This window comes from Gadus chalcogrammus, chromosome 14 (genome assembly GCF_026213295.1).
Source record: "Gadus chalcogrammus isolate NIFS_2021 chromosome 14, NIFS_Gcha_1.0, whole genome shotgun sequence".
NCBI lineage: Eukaryota > Metazoa > Chordata > Actinopteri > Gadiformes > Gadidae > Gadus > Gadus chalcogrammus.
In genome coordinates, this window is record NC_079425.1 from 1,290,791 (window position 1) to 1,316,993 (window position 26,203).

At 44.7% G+C, this 26,203-nt stretch overlaps 1 protein-coding gene, 1 long non-coding RNA gene and 2 pseudogenes across 2 annotated transcripts in view; 2 read left to right on the forward strand and 2 right to left on the reverse strand.

Annotated features, from left to right (window-relative positions):
• Positions 1–5,359: 5,359 nt before the first annotated feature.
• Positions 5,360–9,480, reverse strand: LOC130403764 (zinc-binding protein A33-like; annotated as a pseudogene).
• A 5,942-nt stretch (positions 9,481–15,422) lies between these two features.
• Positions 15,423–17,811, reverse strand: LOC130403576 (E3 ubiquitin-protein ligase TRIM35-like; annotated as a pseudogene).
• A 3,846-nt stretch (positions 17,812–21,657) lies between these two features.
• LOC130404095 (membrane-spanning 4-domains subfamily A member 4D-like) overlaps positions 21,658–26,203 on the forward strand; it is a 53,062-nt gene continuing 48,516 nt past the window's right edge. Inside the window, exon 1 of the mRNA XM_056608709.1 lies at positions 21,658–21,915. Coding sequence (XP_056464684.1) covers positions 21,811–21,915 — 105 coding nt within the window. The 5' untranslated portion in view covers positions 21,658–21,810. The remainder of the gene's footprint in view (positions 21,916–26,203) is intronic.
• LOC130404096 (uncharacterized) lies at positions 22,977–24,002 on the forward strand. The gene is made up of 3 exons (XR_008904178.1): positions 22,977–23,339; positions 23,520–23,630; positions 23,781–24,002. It is a non-coding gene; the product is annotated as an uncharacterized LOC130404096 (long non-coding RNA).

Genomic DNA, 26,203 nt, shown 5'->3' on the forward strand with positions numbered 1-26,203 from the left:
TGTCATTCCCACCCTAGGAGACAGATATTTTTTCGCGCCCTACCTGTATTGAAATAGCCTGCTATTGAGAACCTGCTAATATTTATTTATTTAGATTAATAAAATTAGCGGAGATAACATCTGCAACAACTTAAAAAATTTCCAAGTTCAGTTTATTATCTCAATTTGTAACATTTAAACAAGACTGCTAAGTCTGTGTGAATCTCAAAACAGAGAAACAAGAGCATATGATTCACTGGGGTTTGCATTTAACTAAAAATATTTTAAAACAGTAAACAATGGTCACTTGTCAGCTTCATCAGCTTATTCCCTTTCAAACTAACATATTCATGCATCTTTCAAGCATGAATAAAGACACCAAGTCCCTCCGTCATGACGGAGGGACTCCCCTCCCCCCCCGACACCTTTTATCAGCTGAGGGCGTTTTCATGAGTCTCATAGTATTAAAACATGTTGTACTTGTTGATTAGCTCACGTTGTTATGGCAATGAACATGCCCTCAGCTGATAAAATAATGCCTTCGTTGTTTTTCAACTGAAAATTAGCCCCCATGTCAACTTCTTCTGCTCCTTGCACCTTATCATGCTTATTAGGGATGCAAACAATTAATCGATTATCGATTAATTGTCGATAAGAGATTACTCGATTAAAATAAATTACTTGCAATTAATCGCATTTAACCCGTAATTCCCCAACCGTCCACGATGAGGGCGCACTTGACGCCAGACGTACTTGACGCACACGCGGGAACACAAGCGGGAACACGAGCAAAGCAGGGCCGTGTTCCAATACCCTACTTCCATGAATATACTTAAAGAAGTATACTATCCGCACTGGCCTACTACGTACATTTTTCAGATGCGAGTGCTGTTCCAAATCGAGTACTACCGTGGTGCACTAACCGGAAATTACGATCACGACTGCCGCCGTGGCTCCTCCCCCGCAATAAACATCCCGCTTTGAACGGTGAACTCTTTAAGCCTAGAAGCTATAAAAGCTATAAAAACTACAAAATGACTATTAATGCAGGCTATGTGGAAAATGCGCCGACTTTGGCTCAGCCTGGCTCCGCCTCTTCTGCTACGTAGCTAAGAAGGCTGCCGTTGAGTACGGGGAGTGTCCTTCGATCCACACTTCACGATTAGCCCGTTTGAGTACGGCATCCGGGTCCTTGAAGTATACTTCTTTTCGCCGGATCTGAATTGGAGTACTGCGTACTCAAATTTTGGCTAGTAAGTACGGACAGTACGGGTATTGGAACACGGCAGGACGAGTGCAGTATGGAGCCACTTTAAGTTGGTTAATGACGACAAAGACGCCAAATGCACAATATGTGGAAGTATTCTAAAGTACAACAACTAAACGACTTTGTTGAATTACCACCTAAATGTGTCACATTCAGAAGGAAATTCAGCTTCTCAGAAGAATTGCCACTTATCAATTAATCGATCATCGATCGATAAGATGAAACAACTATCGATTAATGAATTACTCGATAATTTGCATCCCTAATGCTTATCATGCTACGCAGCATTACAAGCCCCTGCCGACTAAAACATGAAGCAATTCAAGAAGAGGCATAGATAGAATCGCCTTGTGGTCAACTGTCATTTAATAGACATCTGACAGATTATGTCAAGGTTATAAAATTATTATTATTATTATTATTAGCTGCTCATGTTATAACCAAGCTGGAAATCGTGGATTTTCTGATAAAGGCTAGCAGGCCTTTTTGACCGACAAAACAGCAGAAACTATGTTAGGTGCGCTCGTGCTGCCTTTTTGGTTTTGTCAAACAGGAGACGCCCACCCACCAATCAGAGGTTAGAGATTCCTGCAGGAAGGTTGCGCTCGATTTCACTAGCCCATTTGTGCCTGTTCATTAGTGTACAGCATCTATTCTCTCATTGCTTGTGTAAAAAAAAGGTATAATATTAGATTTGAGGACAAAATGATAGGGTGGGCTAAGGCAAGTTTTGGGTGGGCTTGAGCCCACCCAAAAAGGTCTAGCTTCGCGTAAGCTAGCGAAAACTCATCCAGCTTCACTTTTCAAAAATGCGCGGTAACTGTTAGCGGCTACAGTTAGCGGCTACAGTCCGTTTTCAAAAATAACATTGTGCACACATCGTTTTCAAAAAAGTTGTCGTTACATCAAAACGCATAAATACGCCGTTGAGCGCCATTATAACTATGCCAAACCTATGGGCGGCAGTGTAGGGAGAAGGATAAAGCCATGCAAGCCAATCAGAGTCCTCAGAATCAACAACAACGAATAACACAAGCGTCTTCCTGTAACAAACAAACTGTAAACATAGGGCGCTCATGTGACGTTAAGCATTTCCTGGCGCATAATGTGACGCTTCAGAACCTAAAACCCTGTTTCTCCCCGTTGACACAACACATAACCGGCGTTTTCAGAAATCTCCACTTTTAGAAATGATTGTTTTCTGTGATAAAAACAGTGTTTTGGTGTAAATGAGAGGCCGAACCTCTTGGAAATATCTGCGTTTTCCCTTCGTGTAAACGGGGCCTTAATAGTCCGCTAAAGACGTTGACGGCGCTTTGCAACCGAAGGCGCTGGGTTTGACAAGTTATTGGACTACTTGCGTAGTGATACCTAAGACGCCATTAGAGGCAAAAAGCCTTTGTTTACCTTGAAAGCGGTCAATTATACTTGGCAACGGTGAATTATCAAATATAATTCACCGCCGGAAGTTGTGAAGGGCCCATGCAAGTGAGCGGAGTGTTAATAATGTAAATAATAATATAAAATATATATGTATATATATATTTTTTTGATCTGTGCCTCAAGTGGGGGGGCACTAGCATTGTGGGGGGCGGCCCGGCCCCCTATGGACCGCCCATAGTGACGGGCCTGGATGTACCTATAGTGCCTGACAGCTGCTTTCACACCGCCGCGCGGCAACTCGCCGCCTCCGTTCATTTCAATGAGGGAAGGGCGGCAGAGGGGAGGCGAGGGGAGCCCAGCTTCTACTGGCCTGTCTCCCCTTTCTCTCTGCCTCCGTCCAGCCCTGTCATGTCGGCTGTGAGGACCAGCTCTTCCCCTCTGGTCAGTGCAACTGTAATAACCTCTATACAGGTCTTACATTCTGTAGCGTGTAGCGGATAGAGGATTTATCATCTTTTTCATTTTCTTTATGTAGGTTGTATCAGATAGGAGCCCTGCTCCTCCTGGTCTCCTCCTGGTCTCCTCCTGGTCTCCTCCTGGTCTCCTCCTGGTCTCCTCCTGGTCTCCTCCTGGTCTCCTCTTGGTCTCCTCCTGGTCTCCTGGTCCCCTGGTCTCCTCCTGGTCTCTCCTCCTGGTCTCTCCTCCTGGTCCCCTGGTCTCCTCCTGGTCCCCTCCTGGTCTCCTCCCTTCTCCTCCTGGTCTTCTCCTGGTCCCTTCCTGGTCTCCTCCTGGTCTCCTCCTGGTCTCTCCTCCTGGTCCCCTCCTGGTCTCCTCCCTTCTCCCCCTGGTCTCTCCTCCTGGTCTCCTCCTGGTCTCCTCCTGGTCTCTCCTCCTGGTCTCCTCCCTGCTCCTCCTCTTGCTGCTCCAGATCAGTTCTGGCTGCCGATGGAACTGAAGGAGGCCATTCCCCAGCAGGACCAGCGCTGGATTGCGTCCACGCTGTGGAGGAACCAGCGGCTGCGCCCGGACGTCCAGCTCTGGTATGAGCCACCGGTTCCTGCCCTCCTCTACAGCCAGGTCCCGTCATCAGACCGCTGTGTCAGCACCAGCTCCTGGTGTGGACGGCCTACCGCCGGTGGAAGGTGAGGCTGTCCTGCCCCCAGTGCAAGGGGCAGCTCACCGGAGCCGGCGTCCACAGGAGGGCACGGGAGGTCCTGGACGTGGACAGGTACTACCTGATGGGGCCGGAGACCCTCAGGTGCATCTCCCCCGGTTGGGTTACCAACCACCTGTCCAGGAGCCAGAGCGTCCTGGACCAGCAGGGCCTGGCTCTCCGGGGGGGGGGGGAGTTCAGATCATGAAAGCAAACATCTTTTTTTATGCAGCTCAATTCATCCTAGGTGACCTTGGTGTCTTGAAAGGCGCCTCTAAATTAGATGTATATTTATTATTATTATTATCCTGCCAGTAAATAGCGATACCTCCACCTGCCCCCACCCTGTGGCCACCGGGGTCTTAACTCCACACACCTGACACAACCCGACGGCACCACATGACGGTTGGTCGAGGTCGGACTTGAACCAGCGACCCCATGTGAGGGAAATGTGTAGATTCAATATTTAGAGAAAAAGGTGTGGATATTAAATATTAAGTCTGATTTAAAATAACTAACAAGTTCTAACGATGTTTTGTCCAACTCACACACAGCGCAGGTTTGAACGGGTCTACATATTGAAAAAATTACTATACATATATATATATATATATTAGTATTTGGTTCAATATGTATAACCTCTAACACCTAAACTAATCATCTCTAGTACCTAAACTAACCATCTCTAGACTCTAGTACCTAGAGTCTATACATATATACATAATATATATTAGGCTAAAGTAATAACTTTTATGTGACTTTGCGGATGGTTGTGAAGTGTGTGAAGAAGGTTTCCTGTTGTACGCGTCAGGACGGCTTCTGGAGGAGTTATGAACGACATGAATCATAGAACAGGCCGACACATGTTTATTGTAAGAAATAACTTTTAGTTGGTTAACAGGAATGGAATCACAGTGAGCTGAATAATCACAATTCATAATAACATAATAACATAATAATTAATTCATCATCATGTTCTGATTGATTTCCTCTGTTACTAAACCCTAAACCCTGGAATCAAACCCTAACACCTTTCTATACCTGCGTTAATATTTATAAACAGATACGTCCCAAACAGTGAGGGTAGACTAATACAAAGACAGGAATGAACAGCATTGACTAAAAACAAAAGTAATAGAATTACACACCAGCCGTTTGATAGATGATTATTATTTCCCTATGTGATTCTTGTGTAGGTGTTAACATAACAATATTGTGTTAACAATATCATTGATTTCTCTACGTGTGTGGTTATATTACAGACCCTTGTTATCAACATTAAACGTACAATTCCATTTATACCAGTTAACAAGAAAACCCCCACACCCCTCACTGTTAATGATCCACAGGCTGCACTGAGGCCTTCACTGACCATCCTCTACCGTCTATGATACTATACTCATCTATATACACAACTATATATATTGATCCACATATATATATATATATATATATATGTATGTATGTATGTATGTATGTATGCATATATATATATATATATATATGTGTGTGTATATATATATATATATGTGTGTGTATATATATATATATATATGTGTATTATATATATATATACACACATATATATATATATATGTATATGTATATATATATGATACCATGTTTCTACACATTAGAGACTCTAGCAGGCAAACAGAACTGACAAGGTTACATTCATTTACATGGCTTAGTGTGTGAGGAGACACCACACACTCTAACAGCTTTGGTCCGGGCTTCACCTGCTGGTCCAAGAGCAAACCAAGGGAAGATGTTGTCAGTGAAAGTGTGTCGATGGGTGTAGATGAGAGTCATGTCTTCAGGGTCGTAGAAGGACACCTCCCCTCCATCATAGTCCAGCTGGACTCTGATCCTCTCTGGAGTCCTCTTCAATGCCAGGGTTTGACCAGTACCCTGAGTGTACTTTCCACTGCGGTGGAATAAACACCAGATTCCATTAGCTGGTGAACCATTACGCTCTCCTTTCCTGTCCACTGACTCTTTAGCAACACCTATTACCCAGCTAGGATGGTCTCCCACCTCCACCTCCCAGCAGTGTTCCCCTGAGCTGAAGCCCTCAGAGCCCAGAACCTCACAGTACCTAGTGAACCTCTCTGGGTTGTTAGGAACCTTCTGGATTACATCGCTACGTCTCACGCTGGTCAGATCATCAGACAGAGGGAGCCCGCCTCTTACAGTGTTTGGGTCCAGAGTAACGGGACTGAAGGTGGTCCTCTGCCCCATCTTCTCCCAGACTCTGTGGGTCAGGTTTCCCAGGTGTTCGGCCTCGTCCAGCAGCGCTCCAGGAAGCAGCTGGGGATCAGAACCGGAGAGCAGGCTCTGGGCGCTTGGTCCGGGAGCGCGTGGAAGCGCTGAGGAACGACAGGCCGTCCTTCTGCAGGTCTGCTTCTACAGCCGAGAGACCCTCTGAGAGAGACCGGATCTGCTCCTGAAGGGTCTCCCTCTCCAGGAGGATCCTCTTCCTCTTCCGCTCCTCTTCCTCTCTCAGGGCCTTCACTCTGACCTCCTCTTCCTCTCTCAGGGCCTCCACTCTGGCCTCCTCTTCCTCTCTCAGGAACCGGTGAAGCTGTTCAAACTCTGCTCTGATCCGCCTCTCGGTCTTCACCCGCTGTACCTTGAGGTGAGGAACCATGGCCTCATACGTCTCCTCCAGCTCCTTGTGTCTCCTCCTCCTGGCCTGTAGAGCCGTGAGGTCAGGTCTCAGCTGCTGCTTCAGCTCCTGGACTTGTTCTTCTAGAGGAACCAGCGTGTGACCCTGGTGGTGAGGGAACTGACACACATGACACACAGCTCTCTGCTCGTCCCTACAGAACCACTTGATATCCTTTAAGTGCTCAGTGCAGACCACCTGGGCCTCATCAGAGGGGCCAGACCTCTGGGAGGGTTCAGTGCAGACCACCTGGGCCTCAGCAGAGGGGTCAGACCTCTGGGGGGGTTCAGTGCAGACCACCTGGGCCTCTTCAGAGGGGGCAGACCTCTGTCTTCCAGCGAAGGAGTCAGCGAGCTCCTTGATGGAAAAGTTAACGGCTATATCCTTTGAGGATTTCCTCTTACAGACGGGACAGTTCTTGTTCTCAGCTTGGGCCCAGAAGTCCTCGAGACAGCTGTAACAGAAGCTGTGGTGACAGCCCAGAGACACCGGGTCCGTGAGGATCCCAGTGCACACGCTGCAGGTCAGGAAATGCTTGAGAGGAGGAGGGATTTCTTCAGCCATTTTAGCAGATGGATAGACGGGAAGTCTCTTCAGAATCCTTCCTTAGATCTGGACACTTTGTTAATAAACTCAGAGGTGGTCTGTACCCTACAGATTCAGGAGGTCTAGAAAAGAGAAACTAATATCAGCATAACTCGACAGTCGACAACAACTGTAACACTTATAAAGATATTAAATACGTTGTTTCCTTATCAATGCTAGAATCGGTTGCATTGGCCTTTACGTTACAATCATCTCTAACAAATACTATCTACGGGGTCATCCCTATGTTCCCCGGGTCCTTTGTTCCCCGGGTCCTATGTTCCCCGCTCATAGGACCTTTAAAAAAAAGGTCATATGTTCCCCGTTTTTCCCAAAAAGGGTCCTATGTTTCCCTGTAGCCATACATACCAGGGAGCATAGGACCCTTTTTGGGACAAAGCGGGGAACATAGGACCCTTTTCTGGGAAAAGGGTCCTATGTTCCCCGCAATCTATCATCTTCAAAATATTTAAACTTGACGCGACATTCGCGTGATGACAGCCATCGGCGTGAACAGCGTGGCCACTGAGTGACATGTGTAACGTAACAGCCAATCAGCGTTCAACCGGCCAACTCAGTGCAGCGCAGTCCGGGGTGAACTGCAGCCTGGAAGAGGAAGTGATTGTTGCCGTTTTCGACTCCCGTGCCGTGTTCCAATACCCGTACTTCCATGAGTATACTTAAAGGAAGTACACTATCTGCACTATCCGTACTCACTTGAGTATGGTAATTTTTCAGATGTGAGTGCTGTTCCAAATCGAGTACTCTGTGGTGCACTTACCGGAAATTACGATCACGACTGCCGCCGCTGCTCCTCCCCCGCAATAAACATCCCGCTTTGAACCGTGAACTCTTTACGCCTAGCAGCTATAAAAAGCTATAGAAGCTATAAAAACTACAAAATGACTCTATTAATGCAGGCTATGTGGAAAATGCGCAGACTTTGGCTCAGCCTGGCTCCGCCTCTTCCGCTACGTAGCTAAGATGGCTGCCGTTGAGTACGGAGAGTGTCCTTCGATCCACACTTCACGATTAGCCCCGTTTTTGAGTACGGCATCCGGGTCCTTGAAGTATACTTCTTTTCGCCGGATCTGAATTGGAACGTACTGCGTACTCAATTTTGAGTACGCGTACGGACAGTACGGGTATTGGAACACGGCCCCGAGCTCTTTATATAATAGTACATAATCTAATATAATTGTATAATAATATCACGGCCAAAAGCTCTGTGCGCCTCCGGATGGCCGCGGGAAGCTCTCGTACGGATTGGGCTTCTCTGGGTTTGATTACCGGCGTATGAATACATGAAATGGTATTTATCTCGGCCGGAATTTGGCAGTAATGGTGAGAAAAAGTAACAGACCGGGGAACATCAACCCCTTTTTTTAAAAAACGGTCCTATGTTCCCCGGTCTCATACAAAGAGGGGAACATAGGACCCTTTTTGGGAAAAGCGGGGAACATAGACACGCTCCCCTATCTACCATCGACATATTAATATTAACTACTAACCCTATCGTTTTTGAAATCTACTTAGCCAAATGTTACCTTCTATGGTAATATAACCCAGAATACTAAAGTTATCTTGTAAGATGCGTTTGTGTTCATTATCCAGGAATACTAAAGTTAGTAGGCCTATGGAAGCATGTAGCAAAATTCAAATGGCAATGCAATTTGCAATTACATTATACAATTGACAATTCATGCAATTTTATAATGTAATTTGTAAATACGTTATTCAAAGTGTATTTTACTTGACGTAAGTGACGTAGTTCCCGCCCAGACGCTGATTGGCTGATACGTTTGCCACTTTGCATATTGACTTTTTGGAAAACGTTATGGATTCCGTTTTGGAAAACGTTATGGATTCCGTTTTGGAAAACGTTTTGGATTCCGTTTTGCCAAATCTTTTGCAAAGCGTTCGTTTTGCGGATTGAAATGTCATTTGAATATCGCAACACACGAAGCGTGGCGAAGTGGATTGCAATCACGGGGACGCTATAGCTTTTCAATTTGAATAAAGAACTCAAAGAATTTGACAAAATGTTATTCTATTTGGATTGTTATAACTTTTGCAAATTGAATTGAGGATTGCTTGTCACTTTGCATATTAAAATACACTTTGAATAACAGTATTTACAAATTACAGTTTAAAATTGCATAATGAATTGTCAATTGCATAATGTAATGACATATTGAATTGCAAATTGCAAATTGCATTGCCATGAATTTTGCTACATATATGCTTCCATAAATGTGTACACATGGTCATCTTCTCCAACTTTATCTAAACTGAATACACATTAGCTTGCCCTGAATATGAGGCTATAAATTATACCAACGACATAACTTTACTCACTTTGGTTCATGTGTGGATCATCGGTCCACTGACACCAAGTCCCTCCGTGATGACTTTGCACGGTCAAAATTCGATCTAAATAAATAATAATAATAATAATAATAAATAAGACCCAGTCCCGTGTACAGCTCACACCCCCCCCCCCCCGACACCTTTTATCAGCTGAGGGCGTTTTCATGAGTCTCATAGTATTCGAACATGTGGTACTTGTTGATTAGCTCACGTTGTTATGGCAATGAATACGCCCTCAGCTGATAAAATAATGCCAGCATTTTTTTTCAACTGAAAATTAGCCCCCATGTCAACTCTTTCTGCTCCTTGCACCTTATCATGCTTATCATGCTACGCAGTACGCACCATTACAAGCCCCTGCCGACTAAAACATGAAACTATTCAAGAGGAGGCATAGATAGAATCGCCTTGTGGTCAACTGTCATATAATAGTCATCTGACAGATTATGTCAAGGTTATAAAATGATTATTATTATTATTAGCTGCTCATGTTATAACAAAGCTGGATATCGTGGATTTTCTGATAAAGACTAGCAGGCCTTTTTGACAGACAAAACAGCAGAAACTATGTTAAGTGTGCTCGTGCTGCCTTTTTGGTTTGTCAAACAGAGAGACGCCCACCCACACACATCAGAGGTTAAGATTCCTGCAAGAAGGGTGTGCTCGATTTCACAAGCCCAGTTGTGCCTGTTCATTAGTGTACAGCATCTATTCTCTCATTGCTTGTGTAAAAAAAAGGTTGAATATTAGATTTGAGGACGAAATGATAGGGTGGGGCTAAAGGCAAGTTTTGGTTGGCTTGAGCCCACCCAAAAAAGGTCTAGCTTCGCGACGAAACGTAAGCTAGCGAAAACCATCCACTTCACTTTTCAAAAATGCGCGTACTGTTAGCGGCTACAGTTAGCGGCTACAGTTAGCGCTACAGTCCGTTTTCAAAATAACATTGTGCACACATCGTTTTCAAAAAAGTTGTCGTTTACATACAAAACGCATAAATACGCCGTCGAGCACCATTATAACCAGCCAAACCTATGGCGGCAGTGTAGGAGAAGGATAAGGCCATGCAAGCCAATCAGAGTCCTCAGAATCAACAACAACGAATAACACAAGCGTCTTCCTGTAAGAAACAAACTGTAAACATAGGGCGCTCATGTGACGTTAAGCATTTCCTGGCGCATAATGTAACGCTTCAGAACCTAAAACCCTGTTTCTCCCCGTTGACACGACAACACATAACCGGCGTTTTCAGAAATCTCCACTTTTTAGAATGATTGGTTTCTGTGATAACAACTAGTGTTTTGGTGTAAATGAGAGGCCAAACCTCTTGGAAATATCTGCGTTTTCCCTTTGTGTAAACGGGGCCTTAATAGTCCGCTAAAGACGTTGACGTCGCTTTGCAACCGAAGACGCTGGGTTTGACAAGTTATCGGACTACTTGCGGAGTGATACCTAAGACGCCATTAGAGGCAAAAAGCCTTTGTTTACCTTGACAGCGGTCAATTATACTTGGCAACGGTGAATTATCAAATATAATTCACCGCCGGAAGTTGTGAAGGGCCCATGCAAGTGAACGGAGCGTTAATAATATAAATAATAATATAAAATATATATGTATATATATTTATAGTGCCTGACAGCTGCTTTCACACCGCCGCGCGGCAACTCGCCGCCTCCATTCATTTCAATGAGGGAAGGGCGGCAGAGGGGAGGCGAGGGGAGCCCAGATTCTACTGGCCTGTCTCCCCTTTCTCTCTGCCTCCATCCAGCCCTGTCATGTCGGCTGTGAGGACCAGCTCTTCCCTCTGGTCGTGCAAACTGTAATAACCTCCATACAGGTCCTTACATTCTGCAGCGTGTAGCGGATAGAGGATTTATCATCTTTTTTCTTTATGTAGGTTGTATCAGATAGGAGTCCTGCTCCTCCTGGTCTTCTCCTGGTCTCCTCCTGGTCTCCTCCTGGTCTCCTCCTGGTCTCCTCCAGGTCCCCTCCCTTCTCCTCCTGGTCTCCTCCTGTTCTCCTCCTGGTCTCCTCCTGGTCTCCTCCTGGTCCTCCTGGTCACCTCCTGGTCTCCCCCTGGTCTCCTCCTGGTCTCCTCCTGGTCACCTCCTGGTCTCCTCCTGGTCTCCTCCTGGTCCCCACCTGGTCCCCCCCTGGTCCTCCTCCTGGTCTCCTCTGGTCTCCTCCTGGTCCCCCCTGGTCTCCTCCTGGTCTCCTCCTGGTCTTCTCCTGGTCCCATCCTGGTCTCCTCCTGGTCTCCTGGTCTCCTCCTGCTCCTCCTGGTCTCCTCCTGGTCCCCTCCTGGTCTCCTGGTCTCCTCCTGGTCTCCTCCTGGTCTCCTGGTCTCCTCCTGGTCTCCTCCCTTCTCCTCCTGGTCCCCTCCTGGTCCCCTCCTGGTCTCCTCCTGGTCCCCTCCTGGTCCCCTCCTGGTCCCCTCCTGGTCTCCTCCTGGTCTCCTCCTGGTCCTCCTGGTCTCCTCCTGGTCCCCTCCTGGTCTCCTGGTCTCCTCCTGGTCCCATCCTGGTCTCCTCCTGGTCTCCTCCCTGCTCCTCCTCTTGCTGCTCCAGATCCGTTCTGGCTGCCGGTGGACCTGAAGGAGACCATTCCCCAGCAGGACCAGCGCTGGATTGCGTCCACGCTGTGGAGGAACCAGCGGCTGCGCCCGGACGTCCAGCTCTGGTATGAGCCACCGGTTCCTGCCCTCCTCTACAGCCAGGTCCCGTCACCAGACCGCTCCTGTATGCACCGGCTCCTGGTGTGGACGGCCTACCGCCGGTGGAAGGTGAGGCTGTCCTGGGGCAGCTCACCGGGGCCGGCGTCCCCAGGAGGGCACGGGAGGTCCTGGACGTGGACAGGTACTACCTGATGGGGCCGGAGACCCTCAGGTGCATCTCCCCCGGTTGTGTTACCAACCACCTGTCCACGAGCCAGAGCGTCCTGGACCAGCAGGGCCAGAGCGTCCTGGACCAGCTGGGCCCAGAGCGTCCTGGACCAGCTGGGCCAGAGCGTCCTGGACCAGCTGGGCCCAGAGCGTCCTGGACCAGCTGGGCCCAGAGCGTCCTGGACCAGCTGGGCCCAGAGCATCCTGGACCAGCTGGGCCAGAGCGTCCTGGACCAGCTGGGCCAGAGCGTCCTGGACCAGCTGGTCCACGAGCCAGAGCGTCCTGGACCAGCTGGGCCAGAGCGTCCCGGACCAGCTGGTCCACGAGCCACATGACGGTTGGTCGAGGTCGGACTTGAACCAGCGACCCCATGTGAGGGAAATGTGTAGATTCAATATTTAGAGAAAAAGGTGAGGATATTAAATATTAATTCTGATTTAAAATAACTAACAAGTTCTAACAATGTTTTGTCCAACTCACACAGCGCAGGTTTGAACGGGTCTACATATTGAACAAAATACTATATGTATCTATATCTATATCTATGTATCTATATCTATATATATATATAGTATTTGTTTCGATATGTATAACCTCTAACACCTAAACTAACCATCTCTAGTACCTAAACTAACCATCTCTAGACTCTAGTACCTAGCGTCTATATATATACAGGGCTCTAAACTAACATTTTTCACTGGTTGCACTGGTGCGCCTAACTTTTTTTCTTAGGTGCACCAGCACAAAAGTTAGGTGCACCCAATTGTCGACCATATCGCATTCAACACGGCAGTTTTACAGGTTCAGCGTTTTTAAATAGCTGTCCATGTAGGCAATATTGACTTGTAAATGATGAACTAAGAATCTGGTCAACCTAATGTTCTTTATTTGAATATTTGCACAGAAAGGTAATTCACTGAAACATTTTGGTGATTTAAGTGCTTCACTGAGCTGCAATTTAAAACTTAAAACATCTGAAGATAAATGAAATAAAAAGAAAATCTAAATTAAAAGTGCAAGTGTTTTAAACTGAAACTTCAAACTGAACATCTCATGGCTCCAGGTCTTATGGACTATCCTCAATTGCAGTCACATTCCCCTCTGATGGCCAACTCAATGGTAGTTTGGCCTTCCTTGATCTTGGCAATAGCCCGGCTATTATTTGTTTTCTATCACTGAACTTTCGAACAAAACTCTTGCTCAGCAACGATGGGAAATAGCCTACTATCAAATGCATTATTTAAACCAGTATGAATATTACCGTAGCGTATATGTTTACCAGGCAATTGAATACGCCTGCACACACACACAGGCACGCACGCACGCACGCACGAACAACGCAGAGTGTAATCGGGAGAGTTGGGAGAATTCCCGGTGGCCCGTTAACGTGTCAAGGCGGCGCCGGGTCAACGTCAGCCACCAATTCCGTTTGTCTATAGGGGTAGTAACTGAGCGCCCCCGTCCCGAAGTGGAACAGCCCAGGTCGGGCCTTGAACTCGCGATTGGTCAGAAAGACGGAACAGCTAATGACAACATTGAACTCTCATGCAGCTCGACCAGAGTGACACACAAACACACACATCGTTTTCATCCACTCCGGATCCAGACTATTCCATCTTAAAGCACCCAGGCTACTATGCGGCGAGCTGGGGCTCTCATGTTCTCCCCTGCGTGTATACCTTGTCCGCATCCCCTGCCATCCAGTTGTCATACGATTCATGCAGACTGGTTTTCAACGGCTGATTCCATGGATTAGCCTACTTTGCGCTGTGCCGTGTTTTCCCCGCCGATGTGGCGAAGCTGTATGGTTTGCTGTGAGAGCTTAAATAAATGCAACGATATAAGTTGACTGGAACAATTATTGAAGTTTAACATTTTGTTCAGCAAATTTGACAACTGACAGATGCAATATTGTAGCCAGTGAAAATCGCAAAATTCTGACGAGCATTCTTAAATGAAGGAGAATAAACAGGAATATCTGGACCACGCCAATCAGAGGGGGTCCCGCTATTCATTATCTCTGATTGGATTGGACCATGATATGGGCCTTTCAGAGTCGCAGAGTTTTTTCTTTTGAACGGCTGGTTGCACCCGGTGCGACCCTCCGATTTTTTTAGTCGCACCATTGAGAAATTAGGTCGCATGTGCGACCAAAGTGGTCGCACTTTAGAGCCCTGATATATAATATATATATATTAGGCTAAAGTAATAACTTTTATGTGACTTTGCGGATGGTTGTGAAGTGTGTGAAGAAGGTGTTCCTGTTGTATCGCAGTCAGGACGGCTTCTGGAGGAGTTTATGAACGACCATGATCATAGAACAGGCCGACACATGTTTATTGTAAGAAATAACCTTTAGTTGGTTAGCGGGAATGGAATCACAGTGATCTGAATAATCACTATTCATAATAATTAATAACATAATAATTAATTATAAACCCTAAACCCTGGAATCAAACCCAAACACCTTTCTATACCCTGCGTGAATATTTATAAACCGACAGGAATGAACAGCATTGACTACAACCAATAGTATAGAATTTACACAACCACCGTTGATAGAGATTATTATTCCCCCATGTGATTCTTGTGTAGGTGGTTAACATAACAATAGTGTGTCACAATATTATTGATTTCTCTCCGTGTGTGGTTCTATTACAGACACTTGTTATCAACATGAAACGTACAATATCCATTTATACCAGTTAACAAGAAACACCCACACCCCTCACTGTTAATGATTCCACAGGCTGCCACTGAGACCTTCACTGACCATCCTCTAACCGCCTATGATACTATACTCATTATACACAACTAGATATATTGATCCACATATATATATATATATAATATATATATATAGATATATGTGTGTGTGTGGTGTGTGTAACTGCAGGCAGTGTTTTCTTGCTCTGTGGACTATGTGTCATTCCATACATTGACCACAAGGTGGACTCGTATTATTTTGTTGTAATATACCTGTTGATTTGTTTCTTTGTTCTACTATTAGAATATTACCCGATCATTATTATATATGATAGATAGATGATAGATAGATAGATAGATAGATAGATATATGATACCGGTGTTCTACATACTAGAGACTCTAGCAGGCAACAGAACTGACAAGGTTACATTCATTTACATGGTTTAGTGCGTGGGGAGTCACTACACACTCTAACAGCTTTGGTCCGGGCTTTACCTGCTGCTCCAACACTAAAATAAGGGAAGATGTTTTCAGTGAAAGTGTGTTGATGGGTGTAGATGAGAGTCATGTCTTCAGGTCGTAGAAGGACACCGTCCCTCCATCATAGTCCAGCTGGACTCTGATCCTCTCTGGAGTCCTCTTCAATGTCAGGTTTGACAAGTACCCTGAGTGTACTTCCACTGGTATAGGATAACACCAGATTCCCTTAGCTGGTGAAAGAGTACGCTCTCCTTCCTCTCCACTGACTCTTTCGCAACACCTATTCTCCAGATAGGAAGGTCTCCCACCTCCCACCTCCCAGCAGTGTTCCCCTGAGCTGAAGCCCTCAGAGCCCAGAACCTCAGCGTACTGACTGAACCTCTCTGGGTTGTTAGGAGCCTTCTGGGTTACATCGCCATGTCTCACGCTGGTCAGATCATCAGACAGAGAGACCCAGCGGTGTGCAGTGTTTGGGTCCAGAGTAACGGGGCTGAAGGTGGTCCTCTGCCCCATCTTCTCCCAGACTCTGTGGCCAGGTTTCCCAGGTGTTGGCCTCGTCCAGCAGCGCTCCAGGAAGCAGCTGGGGATCAGAACCGGAGAGCAGGGCTCTGGCGCTGGTCCGGGAGCGCGTGGAAGCGCTGAGGAACGACAGGCCGTCCTTCTTCAGGTCTGCTTCTACAGCCGAGAGACCCTCTGAGAGAGACCGGATCTGCTGCTGAAGGGTCTTCCTCTCCAGGAGGATCCTCTTCCTCTTCTGCTCCTCTTCCTCTCTCAGGGCCTTCACTCTGGCCTCCTCTTCCTCTCTCAGGAACCGGTGAAGCTGTTCAAACTCTGCTCTGATCCGCCTCTCGGTCTTCACCCGCTGTCCCTTGAGGTGAGGAACCATGGCCTCATACATCTCCTCCAGCTCCTGGTGTCTCCTCCTCCTGGCCTGTAGAGCCGTGAGGTCATGTGTCAGCTGCTGCTTCAGCTCCTGGACTGGTTCTTCTAGACAAACCAGCGTGTGACCCTGGTGGTGAGGGAACTCACACACATGACACACAGCTCTCTGCTCGTCCTTACAGAACCACTTGATATCCTTTAAGTGCTCAGTGCAGACCACCTGGGCCTCATCAGAGGGGCCTGACCTCTGTCTTCCAGCGAAGGAGTCAGCGAGCTCCTTGATGGAAAAGTTAACGACTATATCCTTTGAGTTTTTCCTCTTACAGACGGGACAGTTCTTGTTCTCAGCTTGGGCCCAGAAGTCCTGGAGACAGCTGGAACATGAAGCTGTGGTGACAGCCCAGAGACACCGGGTCCGTGAAGATCTCAGTGCACACGATGCAGGTCAGGAAATGCTTGAGAGGAGGAGGGATTTCTTCTGCCATTTTAGCAGATGTATAGATGGGAAGTCTCTTCGGAATCCTTCCTTAGATCTGAACTCTTTGCTAATAAACTCCAGAGGTGGTCTGTACCCTACAGATTCAGGAGGTCTAGAAAAATAAACATTCATCAGCATAACGCGACAACCATAACTTGTCAAACAATAAAGATTAGTGTGTATTAAGTACGTTGTTTCCTCATTAATGCTAGAACAGGCTGCATTGGCCTTTACCTTACAATCATCTCTGATGAACACAGTCTACCATCGGCAACTTAATATTAAATAGGAAACTTCTGAGCCAAATGTCATTTTCTGTGTTAATATATCCCAGAATGCTAAAGTTATCTTGTAACATGGGTTTTGTGTTAATATATCCCAGAATACTAAAGTAATCTTGTATTATGCGTTCTGTGTTCATATATCCAAGAATACTAAAGTTAGTATGTAATGTGTACATAAGGTCATCTTCTCTAACTTTATCTAACCTGAATTCACATTAGCTTGCCCTGAATATGAGGCTATCAATAATACCAATGACATGTCTTTACTCACTTTGGTTCATGTGTGGATCATCGTCCTCCGACGGAGTGGAGGTCAAGTGACTGAAACAGTTCTCCTACTGCAAAAGATCCTTCTGGGCTTTTGAACACTCACCTCAAGTGATTCTTCTTCAACCTAGTACCTAATACGATCAGTTGTACTCTGATCACACGTTCATAAGTAAAGGACTTGAATAGTGTCTGATTACAGACAGAGCCCACATTCTCTGTTACAGGTTTGTCAGGTTTTATCAGCGATGTTGGGTGACGTCACTTCTGTCGGTATTTGAAGCGAGATCCCAAACAAACAGAACCCGCTCGCCCCTCCCTTCCGTGTTTGGTGCATCCATTAAAAACTATCATGAACGCAGCGCAAAACCCCACAACACCCATCCCTTGTCAGTGATTGGTTGGAATACTATTAATACTAATACTACTACTACGCTCGCATGTACATTCATTCTGCACTCGTGGGCGAGTGCAGAATGAATTGGAATCGACGGGTTTTCACCCTCAAAATCCACTTTTCTCAGGGTGTAATTTCTTGTCAAGTAATTTGAAAGTTGCATTCAAAAGGGGGGGCTAAGATAATACACAGAATATTTCATTTCTTAAGTTCACTTGTCTTTTCTAAAAATGCGTTCAAAAAGATAAAGCTGGACAAGGTCCAGCTTTATTATATTAATAAATATAATCTACAATATATATTACATGAATATATAATATCTAACAATTTACTTTGACGGAAAGTCCTCCTTAAGATAATGTTTCGGATTCTGCTTCAGCTTCATTTGCCATCAAGCGGGGACTCTGATCGTAATTAAGTCTGTCCCTCACCAATGAAGAGATTTATTTTCTTTGTATTACCACGTTGGTCATTTTAATGTGGATTTTAAATGCTCTTACACGATTGATTACATTGCTACTTTATTCTGGTCACCAATTTATGTATTGCAAGGTCTTGCTGTGCATGCAATACAATATGTAAAGTTGTGTTGCTTATTTTCGAGCTGGTTTGCTAAAGAGGCTGCTGAGCTTCATTCTCTGGTCACCCTACACTGGAAAAAGCCTTCTGTTGAACCAATTAAAAAAAACATGGGTAATGGTTCACATCTATATTACATAACTTGAGCCAATGACAAATATATAGCTTGCCTCAAACAATATTTCCTATGTTCATAAAAACAAAATAATACAACTTGGCACCAAGTATAATTCTATTATTTGAATGAAGTTAATACATTTAAATCGTATGTTAAATCCTAAACAAAAAAATATTGATTCACTCCAACAATTGTTTCTCATTTAAGAAATATCTATCAGAAATAATTTGGTTTATCCAATCAAAAAGATTACAATTTAATCAAACAATTGTTTCTCATTATTGTATACATCATCATCATTTTATCCCCGCTCGGCTCTCGCCGCTTCATGGCCTTGAGGCGCATCTGTCTGGATTGGACATCACATCGCGACATCAGTCAGGGTTAGGTGCTTTGCCAAAGACACCTCGATACACTGCTTGGTGAAGCCGGGGATCGAACCAACAACCTTCAGATTACCAGCCAACCCGCTCTACCACCTGAGCTACTGCCGCCACACAATATACAATATATATTAACAATCTAAATTGCAGAGTTAGACCAACTCCAGACCTCCCTCCAGACACAGACAGACTGTCCTAGCTCACAGAACCAGTGAGTCATCGTCACTCTGGTCAAGGCTAGTGCTTTCACCTCAAAAAGTCGCCAAAAGTCACCAATAGCAGCTGAAAAATAAGCTAGATTTGTCGCTTGTCGCTGTTTGAAAAAAAGTCGCCAAAGGGGTCTGAAAAGTAGCTAAATATAGCGACAAAATCGCTAAGTTGGCAACACTGCGGTTTGGTCCAGTAGTCGTAAGCGTCTTTGTATTTAATGCGCATGCGCAGGCTTGTACGTAACCTTGACATTTTACATTTGTCTGAACAAATATTTCTTAATTGAACTCCTAACTAAAAATATCTATATTTCACAGTATTTTGAAGTAAAAAAAAGTTATTTTAAAAATAAAACAAAAAATGTTTATTTGAATTGAATTACAAAATAATAATCAGATGAAGTGCGGCATAAATCCCTTTTTCCAGTGTATAACAGTGTTTTAGGAAGAAAACAAAAAAAATTATTTGGATTGAATGACAAAATTATTAATCAGTTGAATACACAACCTTAAAATTTTACATTTGTCAAAATGGATATTTCTTAATTGAGCTCCTAATTAAAAATATCTATATTTCACAGTATTTTGAAATAAAAAAAAGTTATTTTAAAAATAAAACAAAAAATGTTTATTTGAATTGAATTACAAAATAATAATCAGATGAAGTACGGCTTAAAACCCTTTTTCCAGTGTATGAGTTCTCTGACCCAAAGTAATGAGTTCGTTTAATGAGTTTCTTTGTGTATTAAAGGATCATCATGAGCTGAGAACACGGGTCAGCTAGGATCGCTAGCTAGGGGTCCCCTTTAAAGTTGTTCATCATGACGAATGGTGCATGTATAATGCAAATGCGAATGTGATCCCATAGTCCCTCACAGCAAATTTGAGGTCGCTAGCTCATGAGCTCTAGCACCACCAACAGGTTAAAGTTGGACATGCATTCATGTTTATAACTTTTTACACATTCATCCAATATTCAGAAACAAGGTGTCATTAGAATCCTTCGGCCAAGCCGAGTTCTATGTCGTCGTTTTGCGACATGATGGATTTTATCTTGGTTTATGTCAAAAACCTTCAAAATGCATCTCCTATCACAAATGCTGTCCAATCATCTCGAAACTTGGCAGAGATGATCTTCAGGCCATGATTGACAAAACTTATTAAATACATTTTTCAAAATCGTTTGGCCGCGACAGCCAATCAAATTGGACCGCGAAGACACCAAACAGGAAGTAAGCCAATTTCTCAGCTGCCCTTTGACATATCATAACCAAACTTGGTACTTAGACCCATGAAATCATCATGGGGAAACTCATTAAATTTGGTGACCTTTGACATCTAGGGGACGATGTAATTAATGAAGATGTGTTTTAACTCCTCTCTCTTCACATTTTAAAAAATAAATCTATGTCTGGTGATACTATCTGACCTCCCCATATTGCTAGTCAATTATTTCTCACGGAAACATCAGAATTTGGCCGCCATGTTGAAAGTTATCAAAACCAATTGTCAAAACCAATTATACATATCCACAGGCCTCCAATCTTCATGAAACTTGCCCGATATGATCTTCAGACCAAGCTGAAAAAATGCGTCAAACAGCTTTTTCAAATTCTTGGCCATGACAGCCAATCAAACTTGACGTAAAAACAGGCCGAACAGGAAGTAAGCTTATTTTTCAGCAACTCTTTCACATATCATAGCCAAACTTGCCAAACAGGAAGCCTTGAAAGATCCTCATCATGACTATTGGTGCATGTATGATGTGTAACAAGTTTCCTACTTTCCTAGTGGAAATGGCAGCTTGTTGAGTATGTTGCACTTCCAAGGCTTGTTATAGCGCCACCAATTGTTAATTCTGGCCCATCCTTTGCATCTCTAACTAATTTTACAAGTTCTACAAGCCTGCTATTTTACACAACTTTTGACCATGTCGTTTTTGAGATATGTCAGGAAAATAATAATAATAATACAGGGTCCTACGTCTTTCGTAGGACCCCTAACTAGGAAATCATTTATTGGCCCCAACTTTCACTACTGAAGATGCAGGTATTATCTTATCGACCACTTCTGTCTACCCTGTAATCATTGAAGATCGGCTCACAACGCACAGGGGCGCCACCTGCAGGCCAGGGGGGGAACCCTGTTTTCTCCAAATCTGACTAGTTGCCAGTTCCCGTTTATTAATTTGTTGGAAAATTTGGGAACAATTTCATCGACGAATCATTTTCCAAAACGCGGAGGATGGAAAGTTACTTGCGTACTTCCTTACTTGCCATGCATCCGACGCGCCAGCAGAGGGCTCTGTGGTACCACAATAAGTGTTCTGGTAAACCAAAAACAGCCGATGCATCAACATTTCATAGTCTACTCTGACTCTAGCCCTAACCCTGACTTAAATCTGACCTTCACCTAACCCTTACCTTACCCTTTTGATATCAGAAGACCACACGTAGGAAGACGTGGTTACCAGTTAATATTGCCTCCACATGTAAAATCCTTTATTACGCAAGCGTAAGCATTAAGCAAATGTGAGTGAGGCAACAGAGGAAGAGGCATGTGTTGAAGCCTCCACCATCTGTGGATCTCATTTAAACTGACTGCTGCGGTAACAACAAGGTTTCATTAATAAGTCGGTATTCTGAATTTGACGCTTAGACCAGACAATCGACAGCGTGTTGATTTGGGTTGGATTGGGAAGGTCTGGGAGTCTTGCTGAAGGAGAAAGCCTTGAGTTGAGGATGGAGAACGGAGAGAGAGGCGAACAATTGGCTTCTCCCAACAATGAGACAACAGCCTTTGAGGGCCTCGACAAGTTCCAGCGATTGAAGCCCACAATACTCGGAGTAAGAGACCACACACACACACACACACACACACACACACACACACACACACACACACACACACACACACACACACACACACACACACACACACACACACACACACACACACACACACACACACACACACACAGGGCGACTTGTGTTTCATGTTTCCGTCCTGTGACGTGTACTGGCTGCAATAAGAATAAATAAGAATTATTAGTGATGATTATTGATGATAAAAACATTGATTCTGTTGTCTCCCAACAGGCGATTGAAGTGGTAATTGGGATCTCCATGGCACTGACCGCAGTTACGTATCTGGCTGTCGATGTCGACCTCGACATAACAGCAATCCTCTTCTGGGGAATCCTCATCGTGAGTAACATTTAGGTGAAGTCTCAATGCATTATTTAAACTACAGCTGTTCCTTAATAGCCTATATAATGTGTATGTGTCTATGCACTCTTTAGTAGCCTATATAATGTGTGTGTCTATGCACTCTTTAGTAGCCTATATAATGTGTATGTGTCTGTTTAGTAGCCTATATAATGTATATGTGCTTATGCACTATTTGGTAGCATATATAATGTGATTGATGTACAACCTGCACCCAGTGTTGTGGTGAGTGTGGTCTCCCAGTGTTGGGGTGAGTTTGGTCTCCCAGTGTTGTGGTGAGTTTGGTCTCCCAGTGTTGTGGTGAGTTTGTTCTCCCAGTGTTGTGGTGAGTCTGGTCTCCCAGTGTTGGGGTGAGTTTGGTCTCCCAGTGTTGTGGTGAGTTTGGTCTCCCAGTGTTGGGGTGAGTTTGGTCTCCCAGTGTTGTGGTGAGTTTGGTCTCCCAGTGTTGTGGTGAGTGTGGTCTCCCAGTGTTGTGGTGAGTGTGGTCTCCCAGTGTTGGGGTGAGTTTGGTCACCCAGTGTTGTGGTGAGTTTGGTCTCCCAGTGTTGTGGTGAGTTTGGTCTCCCAGTGTTGGGGTGAGTTTGGTCTCCCAGTGTTGGGGTGAGTTTGGTCTCCCAGTGTTGTGGTGAGTTTGTTCTCCCAGTGTTGTGGTGAGTTTGTTCTCCCAGTGTTGTGGTGAGTTTGGTCTCCCAGTGTTGTGGTGAGTTTGCTCTCCCAGTGTTGTGGTGAGTTTGTTCTCCCAGTGTTGGGGTGAGTTTGGTCTCCCAGTGTTGTGGTGAGTTTGGTGGGAGTGGTGAGTCCAGCTCCACTAAGGAGCAGGTCAGGGTTAGTATAGTCTGGTCCTCTTGCTCTATGAAGCCGGCTGGCGTGTGGCTGTAGAGCAGCTCCTGCTAGGAGTGGAGCAGAGCCACACATCCTGATTCACTGCTCAGTACTTCCTGTTTACCAGTGGAACCAAAGAGTTCTGGTGATGTTGTCCCCTACAGTACATCCCTGCTGGGGGTCTGACCATCGCTGCTGACAGGAAACCCACCAGGGCCAAGGTGAGCCAACAGCAGTCAGGAAATGACTCTTACTTTCTGTTGTATTCTTGCCAATTCTCATATGGTACGTTCTTCAGCACTGTGTTTGTATGCTAGAGGCCTCGTCATGTTAAATCCTCAGCATTAACTCCATCTTCTTTGGGTGGGTTCAGTGGTAACTGTTGTTCCTGATGGTTTCAGTTGTGCGCTGCGTTGGGGATGAATGTGCTGGTGGCTCTCTCGACCGTCGCTGGAAGTCCTCTTCATGGCTTTGCTATTGTAATATTTGGGTTTGAAGAGTGTGTAACTCTGGTAAGAATGTTTAACTATTGTGTATTTTGCTAAGAAATTATATTCTATTTTTTGGGTTATTTTTATCGTCTCTATTTAATCCATGTTCATTTTCCACTAAAAAAACTATATAATGCAATATAATACAATAATCTTTTTGTTTTGTCACAGTGTCACAGTGAATTTGTCATGCTGGCAGCGTCCATCTTGCTGTTCATCATCTCCATAATCGTTGTTGCATCTGCAGTGTCTGCTCTGTGTTCCTCTAGAAAGGTAAGGCAGACATCTGCAGTTTCTGCTCTGTGTTCCTCTAGAAAGGCTGCTCTGGGTTCCTCTAGAAAGGCTGCTCTGTGTTCCTCTAGAGAGGCTGCTCTGTGTTCCTCTAGAAAGTCATTCTGGGTTCCTCTAGAAAGGCTGCTCTGGGTCCCTCTAGAAAGGCTGCTCTGGGTTCCTCTAGAAAGGCTGCTCTGGGTTCCTCTAGAAAGGCTGCTCTGGGTGCCTCTAGAAAGGCTGCTCTGTGTTCCTCTAGAAAGGCTGCTCTGTGTTCCTCTAGAATGGCTGCTCTGTGTTCCTCTAGAAAGGCTGCTCTATGTTCCTCTAGAAAGGCTGCTCTGTGTTCCTCTAGAAAGGTAAGGGACACATCTGATAGTTGTTAGTCAATCGATCAACGGTCCACTGAGAGGACCCGCAGTGGTTGTGTCATTTTGGAAGCGGTTCTTTAAGTTTGATTCTGAGGTATTGCATTCATTGGGGTAATTGTTACATGAATCACCCTTACATTGCAAATTTAATATGTGAAGCAAGCTTTGTTTTGTAAGGAGGTGGATCGACCGACTCTGTAAAGGAAGTCTAACTTTGAGCCTCATGTAGCCCTGATCTGTGTGGATGAATAGATGATGAGGTGGCAGCCAATAGGAGTCGTTCTGATGTTCTCCTCTGCTGTTGCCTCTCTGTTTCTGTGTCTCACTCTCTTCTCTCTTCTCTTTTTATTTCAGCCGTCGCATTCAAGCATACCAAAATGTACTAAGGTATACCTTAAGTCAGTGCTATTCAAATACAAATTCAGTTGGGCCAGTTTTTCTAAACAAGAAATTCAGTTGGGCCAGACATTTTCAGCAGCAAGTAATGACAAATTTTGGACCAACACAAACATGTATTGAAAAACACAAACGTTTTATTAATTGTCATATCTGAAAAATTACATTAATTCATCTTTGGTGAAATCTGACCAAGGCAAAACTCTGAAAACCAAATAGTGCACAATATTAGGCCTGTCAACAGCCAGTTTCCTTTTTGAAACAAAATAAATATTTGTCATATCTGACCAATAAGCAAAACACAAGGTTCATCGAAAACAAAATAGTGCCCATTTATCTGAGGTTTCCTTATTTAAATAAATAAAATAAACATTTCGGTCACATATTAAAACAAAAATATCCCCCTGGGATCAATATGCCGAAGTGGATGAAAAAAACAGAACTAGGCATATTAAAGCTTAGTAAACAAACCAAAAAAAATATATATAAAATATCTAAGTAGCTTAACACGCATGAATACTTTGTTGCACACTTAGTTACGCATCCTTTTGTTGCCATGTATGCAACAGTTTCACTGCTGAGTTCTCAGTGGGAGATGTGACATCTTTTGTGCTGAATGAGAGCAGTCATTCTGGGCTCATAAGATGTCAATGCAATCCGAAGGCATTCGTGAAGTGTTTACTGTCAGACAGTGAGCAAAGAGAGCTTTTTTTTAAATTGAGTTCATGTGTGAGAAGCTTGATTCACATGTGTATGTTGAGCCAAACATACTTAGCACAAGGACTGCTGCTCTCTTGACGTTAGAGAACTGATGTGGGTTGACATCAGCCCAAAACCTGGCTGGCCCGTTGGTGCGCAGCTCCTGTGCCATCGTTAAGGATGACCGCATGTCCACAAGTTTGGGAATGAATTTCCCCTTGTCACTGGGAACGGCCACCTCCTTTGCTTTGGCGGATAAAGCCCCTTCTATTGTGACAGTGAACGGGTCTCTGGCAAAACACATCACCTCTGTTGGCAAAGCAAGTCCATCCAATCGTCCAGCAAAGATTTCTTTTAACCTCGCAACAAAATTTGTCATCACAGCGGTAATGCTTGCCGGGGATGAGATGCATTTGCAGAGCGTCGGCAAATGCAACATTCGGCCTGTGCTCGAGTCAGTCCCGAAAAGATCCAGTTTGGCTTGGAATGCGAGCATCTGTTCCACCAGTTCAATGACAGTTTTGTCTCTGCCTTGTAGTCCCACATTTAAGTCATTCAGGTGTTAGGTAATATGTCACTGAGAAAGCTGACATCGCCAATGAAGTTGTCTTCCAGCATTCGGTTCAAGTGTGTTTCGGCCTTTTTATGCTTTCTGCTGCGGAGGAAGGCTGTGATTTCCTCTCTAGATCACAGAAACGCTTGAGCGCTTTGCCTTTGGACAGCCACCTGACGGCATTGTACAAAAGCAGGTCATGGTGCTCAGCAGACATGTCTGACAGCAGCATGCGGAATAAGCGGTGTTGGAGCCTTGATGTGGAGCGGATACTACTACACTACACAACACTACAGTCCAACACG